The sequence below is a fragment of the Telopea speciosissima genome, chromosome 9 (assembly GCF_018873765.1).
Source record: "Telopea speciosissima isolate NSW1024214 ecotype Mountain lineage chromosome 9, Tspe_v1, whole genome shotgun sequence".
In the NCBI taxonomy this organism is placed as follows: Eukaryota; Viridiplantae; Streptophyta; class Magnoliopsida; order Proteales; family Proteaceae; genus Telopea; species Telopea speciosissima.
In genome coordinates, this window is record NC_057924.1 from 60,964,356 (window position 1) to 60,982,965 (window position 18,610).

The 18,610-nt window shown below is 41.0% G+C and overlaps 1 protein-coding gene across 1 annotated transcript in view; it reads left to right on the forward strand.

The window, feature by feature from the left end:
* Window positions 1–17,740, forward strand: part of LOC122639668 (mediator of RNA polymerase II transcription subunit 14-like) — a 40,211-nt gene extending 22,471 nt beyond the window's left edge. Inside the window, exons 5-9 of the mRNA XM_043832558.1 lie at window positions 112–286; window positions 10,127–11,126; window positions 11,222–12,240; window positions 13,398–14,455; window positions 16,945–17,740. Coding sequence (XP_043688493.1) covers window positions 112–286; window positions 10,127–11,126; window positions 11,222–12,240; window positions 13,398–14,455; window positions 16,945–17,740 — 4,048 coding nt within the window. The remainder of the gene's footprint in view (window positions 1–111; window positions 287–10,126; window positions 11,127–11,221; window positions 12,241–13,397; window positions 14,456–16,944) is intronic.
* The last annotated feature ends 870 nt before the right edge of the window (window positions 17,741–18,610 follow it).

An 18,610-nucleotide genomic window follows, 5' to 3' on the forward strand; every position in this document is an offset into this window, starting at 1 on the left:
TTGGAATCCATTGTGCACCATTTTAGGGTAGGGTTGTGCTGAAGTATATTCTGGTGTTCATGCTCATTGTCATATTCTGTTTTGATGTCTTACTTCCTTCTGGAATTGTAGGAATGGGCGTTTTCTTCTCCAAGCTTCCAGAAATATTCTCATGCCATCTGCGGTGTTAGATTGTGAAGAAGCTTTAAACCAGGGTAGCATGGCTGCGGCAGAAGTATTTATTGACTTGAGAAGCAGAAGTGTTTTACACCTATATGCATCAATTGGCAGGTTTTTGGGCCTTAAGGTACATTTTTCTTTACCTATTTTTCCCTTTTGCAGTTTTGCTAATGATACCCGTTTTGCTCTCAGTGGGTGGCTTGTAGATTCACTGATTAATATTTTTCCGAAAGAGAATATTAATTGGAATTCATGATTCAGCATACTTTTATGATTTTGTGTTTGTTTCATCCCAATTCCTTTTGCTATCCAAAAAAAAAAAGTGCCATAGCCAGGTTCATACACCCATATCCCCATGTTTCTCCTGAAGCGATATCATATGTTATTCTACCGTCACTTCAAACTTCTCAAATCACTACAGATCTACTAGGGTGGTTCATCGTTTTTTTCAAATCGGTATTATCAAAGCACCAACCTTTTTAGCTATGAATGATCTCTAAACTTCCCTCAATCTTTTAGCATCTTCTCAAATGCTTCCACCAACCATGGTCCACTCATTCTCTTTACTCTTAACATTGTTAGGATAATTTCTCGGGATTTCTGTATTGGTGAGAAGAGATTGATTGATAGAATCTGCAATCAAAGGGGTGTACTCAATTGTTAAACCCTTCAAGCCATTGGATCGTTCAGGCTATAGCTATGCTTGTGAAAGAAATTACAAGAATATGTCAAACGGATCAAATAGAAATAAGACTACCCAAGCGGAAGAAAATAATACTAGCAAACCAACACTAACGGATGCCAAAACAAAGAGTGAACAACAACATGTTTTTGTGACTGGATTACGAACATTAAGAAGAACAAAGTTTTAATAAAAAATAATGTCATGAGTCCCAAATGCTTGACCATAAGTGGTCGACTAGTTGCAACTCAAGTCATCAACTAGTTGCACCTGAGTGATTGACGTACCGGTAGCATATAACTTATGCACGAGTTGGTCCATGCCGCAAAATGCCTAGGCAAAACTTCAATTATAATCATACTGGAAACATATACTGCAGCCTTGGAAGAAGAAATAGAAGAATATTGTTCAATAAATTTAAGTCAGTGTTATAGGTGTAATACAGTTCTGCTAGAGGATAAAATAGTGCAAGATGTAGTGACTTCCTTTCCCTTCTAGCACCAGCAACATGAAACTGAAAAATTGGATACAATGCCTTTTCCCTCAGCTAATAAGAACAACATTGTTAAATTGGAAAAGGTTGGCAGGGTGAAGACAAGTCTCTGAAAGCTGTTTACAGTGGTGGTCACCAACTCTTCCGGAAATGGATGTATGCTGTTAGCCCCATTCTTTTAGATGATCATTATAAGGTTCTTATTAAGATTTGTGAGTGGGTTCAGTATCTATTGTTCCCAATGAGTTGCTGGTTATCGAGGCATTCTCACAATCTCACTAAAGAAGCTAGTTGAAGGGATCAGATGCATACCTTTGCACCTTTAGAGAAAAGCTTTTCAGGCTTTTGCAAACTATGCAATGGACTTTGGAGTGATTTTTCCCCATCAATGAAACCATTGGTGGGACGAGAGTTATGACCCTCTCCAGACCCCGCAGTGGTGGGAGCCTCATGCACTGGGTACGCCCTTCTTCTTAATGAAACCATTGGTAGACGAGAGTTATTTTTTTTGGGGGTGTGAGAAGAGAGAATTTAGAGAATGCTTGGATGATCTTAACCGATCACCAAGGCCCTTTATTTATATAGAATTGAAGTACAATTAATCAAAGTACAAATAGGAATGCATATTGCCTCAGTTCTAATCCTATTAGGAATTCCTAATACAACTAGGAATGCCAGAATAGGACTCGGCTGAGGGAAGAACAATAAAACAAAGGGAAAAAATAAAAGAAGAGAATCATAATCTGACTAGTACTACTCCTAACTTGACTAGGACTAATCCTAATCTGCTAGGACTAGTAGGACTAATCCTAATCTAACTAGGACTACTTACCCCAATCGGGTAAGCAGCCTATTTCAACACTCCCCCTCAAGTTGGAGCAAAGATGTCGATCATGCCCAACTTGACTAGATTGGGATGAAACAATTTTCCAGACAATCCCTTGGTGAAGATATCAGCAAGTTGATCCGCAAATGTCACAAAGGGAATACAAATCAGCCCATCTTCTAACTTCTTTTTGATGAAATGCCTATACACCTCAACATGCTTGGTACGATCATGCTGTATAGGATTGTGTGCTATGTTGATTGCAGCCTTGTTGTCACAATACAACATCATAGGAAGACGAATAGGAACACCAAGATCTTGTAGCAACCCTTTAATCCAGAGTAACTCACAAATACCCTATGTCATAGCTCGAAACTCAGCTTCGGTACTAGAACGAGCAACAACATTTTGCTTCTTGCTACGCCACGTGACAAGATTTCCACCTACAAAGGAGCAATACCCAGAAATAGACTTGCGATCTGCAAAACCAGCCCAATCAGCATCAGTGTATGCTTTTATCCGTAGATGACCATGCGTAGACAAAAGAATTCCTTTTCCAGGAGCTGACTTCAAATAGTGTAAGATACGAAGAACAGCCTCCATATGAGAAGAGTATGGATCATGCATAAACTGGCTCACAGTACTCACGGCGACAGCAATGTCAGGACGAGTGTGTGAAAGATAAATTAGCTTCCCTACAAGTCTTTGGTACCGGTCTTTATCAACAGCCTCACCCTCTTTCTCCTTGAGTCGAACAGTAGGATCCATAGGAGTATCTGAAGGACGACAGCCTAGCAACCCGGTCTCAGCCAATAAGTCTAGGACATACTTCCTCTGGGAGAGAAAAATGCCTTTAGAAGATCTGGCCACTTCGATCCCAAGAAAGTATCGTAGTTTTCCTAGATCTTTAATCTCAAATTCTTGTCCAAGGAAGGTCTTCAACCGTCTGATCTCATCACCATCATTGCCGGTAACCACTATATCATCAACGTAGACTATAAGAACAGTGAGTTTTTCACCAGCCCTCTTTATAAAGAGTGTGTGATCAGCATTACTCTGCTTATAGCCCACAGAAATCATGGCCTTGTGGAACCGGCCAAACCATGCTCGAGGTGACTGCTTCAGCCCATAAAGTGCACACTTCAGCCTACACACTTTTCCTTGGTTTCTGTCACAAGAGAACCCTGGTGGAATGTCCATATACACCTCCTCATCCAGTGTTCCATTTAGGAAGGCATTTTTTACATCTAGTTGCTGCAAATCCCATCCAAGGTTGACTGCACAAGATATTAACACATGAACAGTATTTAATTTTGCAATAGGTGCAAAAGTTTCCTGGTAATCAATGCCGTATGTCTGAGTGAACCCCTTGGCCACGAGTCGTGCCTTATACCTATCCACAGTGCCATCCACCTTCTGTTTCACCACAAACACCCATTTACATCCAACGGTTTTCTTCCCAGGTGGAAGAACCACAAGCTCCCATGTGTTATTTTTCTTTAAGGGCTCCATTTCTTCCATCATAGCTGTGTTCCACTTTCCATCTGATAGAGTTTCCTGCCAATTGTTAGGAATACGAACAGAAGAAAGAGAGGAAACAAAAGCACGAAAGGATGGGGAAAGAGAGTCATAAGAAACAACATGAGATATGGGATGTTGAGTGCAAGTCCTGACCCCTTTGCGAAGAGCAATAGGTAACTCAGGAGAAGGAACATTACCAGGTGGAGAGGCAGGTTCTGGATCCAGGTTCGGCAATTGGATGGGTACTGGAGCAACAGTTGATTGAACCTGCTTATGTTTCCTTGCATAGGTCTTCATGTTACTAGCATCAATCCTCCTCTGAAATTCACTAATAGTCCTCTGGATAGGAGTCTGGACAAGGGTAGATTGCTCCCCCTGAATAGAAAAAGTCTCCCCCTGTATAGGAACCTCTCCCCCTGAGTCAGGGGGAGTAGTAGGGGCAGGCCGAACTGGCTCAGACTCATGGTAACCAGACTGAAGTGGAGGTGGAGAGTCAATAGTCAGAACAGCTTCACTAATACTCTCCCCCTAAAGAGGTGGGGACATAAAATATGAAACGTTTTCATGAAAAACAACATCCATGCTGACAAAAGTCCTGCGGGATGGAGGGTAATAACATTTGTACCCCTTCTGAGTAGTAGAGTATCCCAAGAAAATGCAGCGGAGACTACGTGGGTCAAGTTTACCAGGGGACCTTGTATCCCTGGCATAACAAACATAGCCAAACACCTTAGGTGGGACTATAAAGGAAGAAGAGCCACGTAATAGCTCAATAGGGACTTTAGAAAGAAGAACACGACTGGGTAGCCTATTAATTAAATAGGCCGTAGTCAGGACAGCATCCCCCCAATAAAGGGAAGGGACATTGCGAGCAAACAGAAAAGCCCTAGGAGGTGGCGGTTTTTCCTCTCAGCCACACCATTTTGGGCTGGAGTGTCGACACAGCTGGTCTGATGGAGAATTCCATGGGCAGCAAGGTATTTTTGGAACTGACCTTCCATATACTCTTTCCCGTTGTCACTCCTCAAAATTTGAAGAGTGGCATTAAATTGGGTTTTAACCAACTGATGAAAGTGCTGAAAACATGAAAAAACTTCATTTTTTGTGTGCATAAGGTATACCCAAGTGAACCTAGAATAGCAGTCAATAAAAGTGACATACCACCGATGTTCAGACAGGGAAGCTTTCCTACTAGGACCCCACACATCTGTATGAACAACATGAAATAAGGAAGAGGATTTATTATTAGAAATAGGATAAGTTGAACGTATCTGTTTAGTCAAGACACAAGGCTCACAAAAAAAGTCTTCCTTATTACAGTCTTTAACTAATGCTGGAAATAAATGTGATAAAGTACCTAAAGGGGGATGGCCTAGCCTAGAGTGCCATTTATGTAATTCAGAAGAGAAAGATGCCGATGGTAAAGCCTGGGTAGGTGTAGGATCGCCATCAAGCAGGTACAATCCGCCATGCACTTTATCCGATCCAATCGTCTTCCCCGAGTCCAGTTCCTGAAAAACACAGTGAGTGGGAAAAAAAGTCACTTTACAATTCAGGGATTTAGTGAGACTGTTAATAGAAAGAAGGTTAGTTGTAAATTTGGGAATATGCAACACAGATGACAGGGTAAGAGAAGGAGAACAACCAATGGATCCTTTCCCTGATATGGAGGAGAGGGACCTATCAGCAATTTTGACTTTATCCTTACCAGAAGTAGGAGAATATGTATTAAAAAGGCTGGAAGAACCTGTCATGTGATCAGTAGCACCGGAGTCTATGATCTATGGAGTGGAAACTACTGATGCACAATGACCAGCAAAGGAAATACATGTATGGGCAAAGAGGGAATCTGATTGGCAGCAGATGTAGTAGAGGCAGCGGATGTGTTCAACATACGGCGTAGAGCCTGGAGTTCGTCCTGGGAGAAACCGATGTCAGCAGTGGGAGTTGGAGCTACACTTTCAGTGTGATTGGCTTTGGTTTTAGACTTAGCACGACCACGTTTGGCCTCAAAAGCTGGCTTCCCATGTAATTTCCAACATTGAGCCTTAGTGTGATATGGTTTGTGACAATGCTCACACTTCACATGCTCTTTGGTGGTAGTAGCAACAACACTGTCAGAAGAAGTAACAGGGGTGGAGCCAGCAGTCTGTAAGGCTGATCTCTCAATTTTGGGAGTAAGCATCATGGCAGCCCTTCGTGTCTCTTCACTGTGAACATAAGAAAAAGTCTCCTCTAGAGTGGGGAAAGGAACCCGACCAAGGACTTGCACCCGGATAGGGTCATAATCATCATTGAGTCCAGCTAGGAAATCATAGACCCGGAACTGATCAACATAAGAATAATAGGCAGTAATATCAGTAGTAGTAGTAGGTTGAAACCTAGCATAATGATCCAATTGCTGCCATAAACACTTGAGGGCAGCATAGTATTTAGTAACAGACATCTCCTTCTAAGTAGTGTTTTGGAGTGTCTTCCTGATTTCAAACACCTGAGCACCACTTCCTGATCGACCATAAGTTCCCTTGACAGCAGTCCATATCTGAGTAGCAGTGTCAAGGAGGAGATATTGACTGGATAGATCAGTGGTCATAGAATTTAAAACAAATGACATCACCATAGCATCGTTGGCAGCCCATTTAGTACGAGCAACACCTTCTTCAGCAGGTTGTTTGGTGGTGCCATTAAGATGCCCACTAAGCCCCCTACCAGCCACAGTCAAGGAGAGAGATCTGGCCCAGATGAGGTAATTAGATCCATTAAGTTTAATAGATGCAGTATAAGGGAGGAATTCTGTCCGCGGCTAAGAATCAACTCCAGAGTTGGCCGTGGTCACTTCTAAGTCCCCCATATTGTAGACAACACAGTGGCAGCAAAACAGAAATAAAAAAAATGGATGAATCCCTGTGGCAGCAACAAGCAGCCCTAAATCCAAAGTTCGATAGGTAGGGTTTGAAAAAAAACCCTAGAGGAGAAATATCGATTGGGATTTAGGGGTCTTCAAATAGTGATAAAATACTGTAGAGAGCCTTGAAATTTGATGCAGATGTGTTCAAACAGCAGTCCACACAGAGAGGAGAAAAAAAACCAGATCGAGAAATAGCAGGTTTATGTCAAAAAAACCTGGAAAAGAGATCGATGTGGAGATATGCCTCAATGGTGGGAAGAGAAACAGAGACAGCAGCTGTCCAGAAAGCCTGCAGTGATGGATCCCAAGAAAACCAGCTTTAATGGCAAGGAGAAATTGGTCTTCAGCAGGGGAGAACTCCAAAAAATATCGCAGAAGTATGGGCAGCAGCTATCGAACCAAAACCTTCTTAATTCATCAATTGGTGAGGTGATAAATTAGGGCAGCATCTATCTCACAGATCACGTCATTAGATCTGCCCTAATTGGAGAGAAAAAACAAAAAAAAGGTGAAGAAATTCGAGTGGGAGGGGAGGGGAATGGATATCGAGTGAAAAAAAAAAATGGAAAAGAGAATGATGGAAGGGGGGAGGGGTAGGAACCAGGTTAGGTCAAAGAGACCTGCTCTGATACCATGTGAGAAGAGAGAATTTAGAGAATGCTTGGATGATCTTAACCGATCACCAAGGCCCTTTATTTATATAGAATTGAAGTACTATTAATCAAAGTACAAATAGGAATATTGCCTCAGTCCTAATCCTATTAGGAATTCCTAATACAACTAGGAATGCCAGAATAGGACTCGGCTGAGGGAAGAACAATAAAACAAAGGGAAAAAATAAAAGAAGAGAATCATAATCTGACTAGTATTACTCCTAACTTGACTAGGACTAGTCCTAATCTGCTAGGACTAGTAGGACTAATCCTAATCTAACTAGGACTACTTACCCCAATCGGGTAAGCAGCCTATTTCAACAGGGGGTTTGCAGGAATTTCTTCCTATCAGTGAGATCCCGCCCCCCCCCCCCCCAAAAAAAAAAAAAATAAAAATTTGTAGGGGGTAAAAAACGGGAAAAATCTTAAATTTATGATTTAATGGATCGTTTTGGTCTTCATTGCTATCAGTATGTCATGTTGTTTTAATTTAAAATACTATCATTCTTTTAGTTGTCGATAACTTCATTGACGAGACATTTATTTGTCAATGCTTCAGCTCAAAATAAATGTCTAGACATTGATTTGACACTTTGACAACCTTGCTTTGTATCTTATGTACTCACTCCTCTCCTCATTTCTTGACCTGCCAGTTTATGACCTTATCTTCTTTTCTACTCTCCCAAGCATAGTTGTCATGGCGTCGCCATGGCATCATATCGCTGGAGTTGGGCATATATCGTTGGTCGATATGGCCTCCATGGCGCCAACATGGACACCATACCACGATATATGGCCATATCAGGCGATATTCTTGTTTCAGTGTATAAAACTTAAGTTTTTAATAATTAATTTTTTTAACCATTTAAAAGATAATGTCTTTTCCTTAATGTGTATTGGAGGTGCAACTTTTCAAGTTACACCTGCAATGCACATTAACATAAAAAAAATTAAAAAACTTTAAACATTACACAATTGAGTAGCATTGACTATACCCAAATTCTGAGAAATAGAAATAAAAAAAGAGAGACACAGGAGAGAGTCATGAGATAGAGAGAGACAGTTTTTCTTCACTTCTTCAAACGGCTGTCGGCCTCTCCTTCCTCGGCTCCAGCGAGTGCTCCCAGCTCCGGCAACCTCTTCAAGCAGGTAAGTAATTGTTTATTTTTTTTTTATTTGGTGGTTCTTCTTCTTCTTCTTCTCCTCCCAGTCCTCCGGCAACTCTCTCCTTCAGTTCTTTTTCTTCTTCTTCAGTTCAGTTCTTCTTCTTCTTCAGTTCTTCTTCTCACTTACTCATGCACACACACACACACACACGCAGAGGCAGCGAGAGACAGAGAGGGGGTTTCTCACTCCTTCAGTTCTTCTTCTCACTTCTTTGTCTTTTTCACTTCAGGCGACTCCTCTTCTCCTTTGTTTTTTTTATAGGTAATATTCAGTTATTCACAGGCCTTGCAGGCTTGCACACAGTCACAGAGGAGGTTTTTTTTTTCTTTTTTCTTTTTTCTTCTTCTTGCCTTGCAGGTTTGGCTTGCACACAGTCACAGAGGAGGTTTTTTTTTTTTTTCTTTTTTCTTCTTCTTGCCTTGCAGGCTTGCACAAAGTCACAGAGAGGTTTTTTTTTTCTTTCTTTCTTCTTCCCTTGCACACAGCCACACACACACACACACAGAGACAGAGGGAGAGAGTCGAGAGACAGAGGGGGGTATTGGTAATTTTTCATGTGACAGCCAAATACACATGGCTGTTGTATTTTTTTTTTTTTTGGGTAAAGCAACACCAACAGCAGTTAGTAGTACACTTTCATGCTGATTAGACCATAGTAGATTAGTAGTACACTTTCATGTTGATTAAACCATAGTAGATTAGTAGTACACTTTCATGTTGATTAAACCATAGTAGATGTGTCCTGGGGCTTAGATAGCACTCTCTTGAGAACCCGCTAGTTGGGTCTGCTTCTCCCCCCCCCCCCTCTCCTCCCTTTGTATATTCCCCTCCCCCCTTTCTTCTCCCTTGCCCCCCTTGGGCTTTGGTAATACATTATTTATTCACCAAAAAAAAAAAAAAAACTATATGTAGAAACCGCTTCCTCTAAAAGGCCGACCTTGTAGTAAAGGGGGGAAACAATATGTATATCATACGGGAGCTCTAACACGGCGGACTATCCAAAGGGGGACACGGGTGGATAAATAGTTTTTTAACACCATAGTAGATGAGTAGTACACTTTCATGTTGATTTTTGATGTTATAGGGTACATATTATAGCATACTAAATGACGTTAAAAATAGGGAAAATAAAAAAAATAAAATAAAAAATAAAACATGGTTGTCATGATCGCCATGGTGGGCGACACGTCGATATAACGATTAGACACCCCTCCACCGACTTGGATTGCCATGACGACGTGACAACTATGCTCCCAAGAGATATGCCATGAATTACTGAATTTTCTTGTGTAATTGCTTTCGCTTTGGCATTCATTTTATCTTGTGTGAAGTTTGTAGATGTGTATGTGAGTTATTTATTTATTTACTTAAAGCCATTGTGTTCACATTCTGTTGTTAGATGGGTCCAAGTGAACATATCGTCCATTTTCCAGGCCAAATTTGACTGTCCTACTTGTTCTACCTTTCCAATTTGTCATATGGTATGGATGGTGAGAATAGATATGACCATAAAAAAGTACCTGTAAATTGGATCATTGACATAAATGGTCACGTTGATTGTTGACCTGAGATTCCCGAGGTAGGATCCTCAAATTGTTGTGGTGTCTGATACCATCCTCAGACAATATCTATAAGGGGATTCCCATGCTTTATAATTTATATGCTTGCCTCTTGCATAGCATGCAAATATAACAAGCAGAACTTTTGATTCTTGCAGGTGTATGAACAAGGTTTAGCTGCAGTTAAAATACCCAAGGCCATCTTGAGTGGGTCAGGTTCGTTGCTGATGGGGTTCCCACAGTGTGGTAGCTCTTATTTTCTACTGATGCAACTTGATAAGGACTTCAAACCGCTTTTTAAACTGCTCGAGACACAGCCAGATCAATCTGGAAGATCCCATACTGGTGACTCCAATCATGTTATACGCTTCAACAAGATCGACATCGGTCAGTTGCAGATACTAGAGGATGAAATAAACTTAAGTCTTCTTGATTGGGAACAACCACTTTCTTCATTGCCTAATGCTGTAGGCTCCAATCTGACATCTGAGCATGGCCTTCTTTCTGAGTTTGGTCTATATGTTTCAACACGGTTTGCTGGATGTCCTCAGTCTAGTTTTTCATCAGTGGTTGATGAGGTGTTTGAGCTTGAGAAAGGGACATCAATACCTCCTTATCCTGTTCATACTCATCATTCTGTATCATTTAATTCATCTCCTGCTTCTACTTTTAGCTCTATTCCAATGTATAATCAAGGCATAAAACCTGGAATCTCCTCTCCTGAGTGGGAAGGAGGTTTGCAATTTCCTCAGATTAATAATGTTTCAAAATCTTCTTCTGTTGGTCCCCATTTCAGTAGTTCTATATATCCTTCAAACAATTTGAAGGGAGTCATCCAATCCAGTAGTCCGGTAAGAAGCCTGTCTATTAAAAAATTGTCGTCTTCAAAATCTGAACAAGATTTGACTTCTCTTGGATCTCCACATTCAGTGGAAGCTGGCCCTTGTTCTCCTATGGATGAAGGTCAGGTGAGGCTTTTGAATGAATCTTCAAAGGAGGCAGTTTCGGGCAGCCGCTCATCACGAATGTTATCTCTGTTAGGACCAACAGGCTCCCAAGCGTCTGCAATCATGAAGCTAAATGGGGTTCGAAACTCACCTAACCTTGTTGCATCTTCTAGAGCTGCTAGATCAAGCTCGTGGAATACCACCCCCATAGGTAAGATGCCTGCTCTGAAATTTTACATTGTTTTATCTGGGTTTTATGCATTCTTGATGCTGACTAATTTTGATTGACTGCTGTTCTTTTTCAAGGCAACACACCAGAATCTGGGACTTGCCATAGCACAAATCTTGATGTCCCACCTAAAAATGAGAAAAACCGAAGAAAGCGTTCACTTTCAGATATATTAAAGTTCATTCCCTCACTTCAAGGGGTAGAAGACACTTCACAATTTTGTAAGAGGAGGAAAATCTCAGAATCAGATTCTAGGCATCCTCCTGCTTTACAAGCACTCAGACCATCAGAATTGATGAGTAAACCTGAGGGTTTTACATATGGGAATCTTTTAGCTGAAGCAAATAAAGGGAGTGCACCTTCTAATGTATATTTTACAACTCTTCTTCATGTGGTCAGGCACTGCTCTCTCTGTATCAAGCATGCTCGACTTACTAGTCAGATGGATGCTCTTGACATTCCATATGTTGAAGAAGTGGGCCTGCGAACACCATCCTTGAATTTGTGGTTCAGGCTACCTTTTGCCAGAGAGGATTCATGGCAACACATTTGCTTGCGACTTGGGAGACCTGGAAGCTTGTATTGGGATGTCAAGATAAATGATCAATACTTTAGGGACTTGTGGGAACTTCAGAAGGGAAGTACGAATACAGCATGGGGTTCAGGTGTTCATATTGCCAATACATCTGATACAGATTCTCATATACACTATGATTCAGAGGGCGTTATCCTTGGTTATAGGTCTGTTGAAGACGATAGCATTAAAAAATTAGTTACTGATTTACAAAGACTTTCCAATGCTCGTTTGTTTGCTCTTGGAATGCGGAGACTTCTTGGAGTAAGAGCAGATGATAAACAGGAAGAAATCAGTGCAAACTCCGACAACATAACATCTGCTGTAGACAAAGGTGCTGCTGAGGTTGCTGATAAGATATCAGAACAAATGAGGCAATTTAGAATAGAAGCCGTTGGTCTTATGAGTTTGTGGTTTAGTTTTGTTTCTGTGGTGGTGGCTTGCTTTGTTGTTGAGTGGGAATCAGGAAAAGATGGATGCACAATGCATGTTTCTCCAGAACAGCTTTGGCCACATACAAAGGTCTGTCCCCCCATACAAAGAACAGGACACTGGCATACAAGGAATATTAAATTTAAGTACTTCCCCCCCCCCCTCCCGTGGAGGGAAAAAAGATTGGTTTTCTCACAAGTGCTTCAAATATTTACTATTCATATTTATACTCATGATTGTGATTCCTTTTGTATTGTTTAGTTCCAAGGTATTGCTACTGACCCTGGCCTTCAAAGGCACCAAGGGGGTGAGGGTGTCAATTGAGTCTTCTGGATATGAGCATGTTCGCCAACCCATCTATTGGTCGAAGTTATGAACGAAGAAGTTGTAACCTTCTTTTGATTGCCCTTTGTCTTTTTCCCAAATATTCTTTAAAGTCAGGTAAAAAAAGGAGATTCAAAATAATTGGAAGTGACTTACCATCCTCCATTTGTTGGGAAAGAGCAAGTGCATCTTCGTCAGGTTTTCGAGTTTCAAGAAGAGCAAACACCACCAGGGACCAGCAATCGATCTCATTCTCGAAAATTAAGAAGACGACATGATGATGTGTCATTTTCAAATAATTTCGAAAACCCTTTTTTACCCTGCTTAAAGAATTTTTCGTAATAAGACAAGGGGCAATCAAGAGAAGGTTACAACTTCTCAGTTCACCACTTTGGTTACAATAAGAAGCACCCTACATATATATATATATAAAATATAATATAGTAGTATTGTATGATCTTGCTTTTTGGGCCCCATGTTAAAGAAGTTGACAGCCTTTCTGTTCAAAACTTTATGTTTAGGAATTATAGCGTCTGTTCACTGGTGCCTAAAATATTTAGTTAAGTGATATGTGTTGCCTTCTTGTCTCTGTCCAAAGCCAATCATTGAAATTATGTAATGCAACTGATGATGCCATGTATGGCCTATGGTCCAAAATACTTGGTAGGATTGAAGGCTAATAACCTCAGAGTTGTATTCAGACACCCTGATTTCTTTTAAGGCAATGTTTTTGCAGTCAAGATTGTTGGTGGAATATTCACCATTGATTTTCTTTTTGCAGTCAAGATTGTTGGTGGAATATTCACCATTGATTTTCTTTTTCTTGATTCATTGATATTATGTGTAATTCCATCAACAAATTTTCATTAACTGCTCAGCAGGTCCAGCACTATTATTAAGCAATTTCCCCCTGTTTCCTGCAGTTTCTGGAAGATTTCATTAATGGAGCTGAGGTGGCATCCCTTTTGGACTGCATTCACTTGACTGCAGGACCATTATTTTCTCTAGCAGCTGCAACTCGACCTGCGCGGGCTGGTCCTGCTTCTGGTGCCCCTGGTGTAACTGCTGCACACTCTGCTATACCAAGGCAGAATGGTTTCATACCAACTCAGGGAGTGTTGCCAAGCAGTTCATCTTCAAATGTTACTCAAGCTGCATCTGCTCCTGTCGGGAATCCCATTACAAGTACAGTTGTAGGTCCTCTTGGGAGTCACAACCTTCATGCAACGGCAATGTTGGCTGTTGCTGGGAAAGGTGGTCCTGGAATCGTTCCTAGCTCACTGTTGCCCATTGATGTCTCCGTTGTACTGCGTGGTCCCTACTGGATACGCATAATCTACCGTAAACACTTTGCAGTTGACATGCGCTGTTTTGCTGGAGATCAGGTTTGGCTACAGCCGGCAACACCACCAAAGGGTGGGCCTGAGATTGGGGGTTCTTTGCCATGTCCACAGTTTCGGCCTTTCATTATGGAGCATGTAGCTCAGGAATTGAATGGCTTAGAACCTAATTTCTCTGCTAGCCAACAGACAGTTGGAATTACAAACTGTAGCAATCCAAAACAAAGTTCAGGTTCACAGCTTTCAGCAACCAACGGAAGCCGGGTTAATATTACAGGTTCTGGTGTAATATCTAGATCGACTCCAATGACAGGGAACCAGGCATCTGGTATAACCCGTGTAGGCAATGCACTTTTACCTATACGTAGATCACCTGGCACAAGTGTCCCTATTCATATGAGAGGAGAATTCAACACAGCTTTCATTGGGCTTGGGGATGATGGAGGGTATGGTGGTGGATGGGTTCCCCTTGTTGCTCTTAAAAAGGTTTTAAGAGGCATTCTCAAGTACCTTGGAGTACTATGGCTCTTTGCACAATTACCTGCTCTTCTGAAGGAGATCCTGGGTTCAATTCTAAAAGAAAATGAAGGGTCGCTTTTAAATTTGGACCAGGAACAGCCAGCCTTGCGCTTCTTTGTGGGGTAAATATATATCTTCTTTTTTGATTTGTTAGTGGAGTATGATGCATGCTGTATCCTCTTGTTGAAATCTACTTGACATGATAGTGAAAAATCATTTTATTAATTACTTCCTGTAGATTACAGATCCTCTGTTATTGATTTACCCTGCTGCCATAATGTTATTACTGTTGGGGGAAGGTAGTGGGTGTGGGGAAAAAGAATTCTGCAGTGTTTATTATTGGTGCCAAATCTAGCTGCATTGACGAGCCTGAGATGTTTCTTCTGTGCCCTTCCACTAACTACTAAAAAGGTCATAAAGATGCTTGAGGTACAGCTCAAGCAGCCAATGTTCCAGGTTTCAGGTTTTGACCCTGGATGAAACCGAAACTTCCAAGTTTTGACCGAAATCTGGGAGTTTCTGGGCCAAAATCAAAACCTAGGCTTCGAGGCCCAAAAAATGGGTTTTTGACCTTTTTTGTGCTGCATTGCTTCTTATTTTTATCATTTTTTACACCTATGCCGTGAATTAGTTTCACAAAAAAACCACCCAAAATGGTACTTGTGGTTTGGACCAAAGTTTGCTAGTGTACACTGAATTCTGCTTTACATAATTTAGCTATTGGAAATGTTAACATGCAATTAAAACAATCAAAACGTACATTTGGTTAGAGAAATACAACACTCACCACTCAATACCACTTGGAGTTTCTTGGCGGTTCTAATCCACGAGCTGCGTATGACTGAAGATTTTGTTGACCCTCCTCCGAATGCCAGCACATATGTACCCCATGACATATTTGTGCGTAGATGTTCTGATAGTCCATGACAACCCACCTATATGCCTCATCATCAACATACCAGAGGTATCCCAACCTAGTAATGTAGTACTGAATTTGAATGATCAAAACAGTAACCAATAACAAGATCTTTTACTCAAAGGAAGGTTCAGATTAGGTAGATTTTAAATATCGCAAAATCAAGTGGTTGGATGGGGTTGGAAGTAAGGTCGAGTGTAGGGAATAGGAATGGGAAGTTTTGCTGAAAATCTGACCTCAATTGGATGGTTAGATCAGCAATTATGGGTGATTCCTAGAGGTGATAGGAATAGGTATAAAACAGTAATTTAGGGACTGAAATAGGGTTTGAGGGTTGAAACTAGGTTGCTGATTTCAGACATGAAATAATCTAAAATCAGTAGCCTAAACGATTCATGAAATCAGAATAGGATTCAACTATGGGATGGCTTAAATCATAGCTATAATGGAGGGTAGGGGTAGAATAGAAAATCTGAAATATCTTAAGATCCAACTATTCTGAAGTAATTTAATTTTCTTTGACTCCTGTTTTCCCATCTCAGAGTTCCTTGATTTTCAAATTACTTTAAGGTTAGTCATTGGACCTCTCTCATCTTTTGATGGGATCCTATTCCCTATATTTGTGTTTGATTCCTAGAGTTTGGCTCTCATCTGAGAGAGTTGAGTGTTTAGGTTAATTTTGGGTTGTTTGTTTGAGTTGGGTTTGCTTGGGGTCCTATCTGGGAGGGTTTTGGGTTCTTCCTACCTACCCCCCATCAGATTGCCCTTGAATTTGATGTGGTAAATGGTAATAGTGGAGGTTTATTACATTGATCATGATGGTGGACACTTGAAGTCAACTCACTCAATGTCCTGGAGAGCCATTTCTACTACCGAAAATAATTGTTCTACTCAAGCCACCTTGTGATCTTCAACCAATGATGCGCTTCAATAAAATTAACTGGAGTAAGCGCTATTGCCTGTTTACGATACTGAGTAGCTTGATCAGAAGATCCTCAGCAATTTCAAAGTCTCACTCTCAAATTCAACCAAAAAAGAGAAAAAGAGTCTTCCGGTCAAATGGCTGTTTTCCCCTTTTGAGTAGTATTAAATTTGTGCCTTTGATTTTAAATTATCACCCTATATGTAGGCTTATGCAAAGGGGTTGTTTCAGACCTAAAACTCTCCATGATAACCAAGTACTGCCCAACTTGTGATTAGCAGACTTCTGAGTAGAAAGAATATGGGGTTTTAGGTCACTCTGGGAAAAAAATAAAAATAAAAATTTGAGGCTCCAGAGTCAAGACACCCTATGTGCCGTTGTTTTCTTATCTTTGCCCCCTTTCCCTATATCCTTTTTGATATATGTTTAGGAGTTTTTTTTTTGGGGGTGGGATTTATTGATTCTTTCAAGATTGGAAAACTAAAATGGATTATTCCATGACTAATATATTTCATTCCCTAATCCATCATGTAATTTTATGCTGGGGTCACAACCTTTTGCTGTTGGGCTATGCTTACCTTGATGATTCTCTACTTGATGCTTGAAAACTATATGTACAATTTACACATCAAATGCTGACAGTTTCAGTCATGATCTACGCAGTTGCAACTGGACGCAGACACATGAAAAGTCTCATAATTTGAAGCATTTATTTTTTCACAGGGTTTCCCTTGCCTTTTCCTATCCCAGGATCTGACATAATATTTCTGCAGGGGGTATGTATTTGCAGTAAGTGTCCACAGAGTACAACTTCTTCTGCAAGTCTTGAGTGTGAAACGTTTTCATCATCCACAGCAACAACAGCAACAAAGCCAAGCCAATGCTCAAGAGGAACTAGCCCCCACTGAAATATCTGAGATATGTGACTACTTCAGTCGCTGTGTTGCTTCAGAACCCTATGATGCATCTCGAGTTGCATCCTTCATTACCCTTCTCACTTTACCCATTTCAGTTCTCCGGGAATTCTTGAAATTGATTGCTTGGAAAAAAGGATTAGCGCAGGCACAGGGTGGAGATATTGCCTCTGCACAGAAGCCCCGCATTGAATTGTGTCTTGAGAATCATTCTGGGTCAGCCATAGACGAGAACCATGAGAATTCTTCACTACCAAAAAGCAACATCCATTATGACCGACCTCATAATTCTGTTGATTTTGGGCTCACAGTGGTTCTTGATTCTGCTCACATACCCCACATAAATGCTGCTGGTGGAGCTGCTTGGTTGACGTATTGTGTTTCTGTGAGATTGAGATATTCATTTGGGGAGAATCCCCATGTATCTTTTCAGGGAATGGAGGGGAGCCATGGAGGCCGTGCTTGCTGGTTGCAAAGGGAAGAGTGGGAGAGGTGCAAACAGAGGGTTGCTCGAACAGTGGAGGCGAATGGAGGTTCGGCAGGAGATGCTACTCAGGGAAGGTTGAGAGGAGTTGCAGATAGTGTGCAAAGAGTACTTCAATCATGCCTTCAAGGGCTGAGGGATGGCAGTACAGCTAGCTCTGGGGTAACATAACTGATGTTTATCTCACAGTGAGATTTGTGCATTGGGATCTCAGCAGCAGATGAAACTGGCTTTGGGCTGCTCTCTTCACTGAAGTGTGCCAGATGAAACCTCGTTGATTGGGCCAATGAGTGTTTGAGACTTTGAGTAGATGGTATTTGGTTGTTTCGAGACCATGAGGTTGCTGGACGGTGGACTGTTTCTTGTCTCTCCCCCCCCCCCCCACCCCCACCCCCACCCCTTTCACCTTTTTTTTTATAAAAAAAAAAAAACTTCTCTTTAGCTGATTTAGAAGGTCGAAGAAGCAGGGTCTGTGATAATTACTTACATGGAGGTTTCTCTTTTTTCCAAAATCTGATTAGAGTTTAAGCTTTTTGTACAGGTAATATATCCATTGGGTCCGTAAAAAGAGGGAAGAATCAAATCTGCAAACGGCAGTGCCTTTGGCACTGAGACCCTATTGAAGAATTTTCTGTAGCCATAAGGTCCCAGAAAAATTAGAAAAGTAAAAAAACCCTTTTTTACTGTAAAATCATCCAACATGTCAAATTTCAGATACAAAATCCATCATATGCCCTAATGCCCCTGCTTGTTGGTGTACATTGTTTTATTGGCATATGACAATTCTATAGTCCATGCCTTGGGTGTGCTCTCTTGGTGTTCCATGATTTTAAAGCTTTGTTTTGTCCTTTTGGCTAAATTCTGATTGGGGTGAGTGAAACTTGACATCTGCAGAGGGATTCTATCTTGTCCATAAAGTCTAGCTGATCCAACCTCTCTAAGTGGGCTGAATAGATTGCCTTTGGCCTTTTTGCCATATCTGGTTTGTATGATGGGGTACTTCTGACTATTGGATATATATGAAATATTTTAAAATAATCA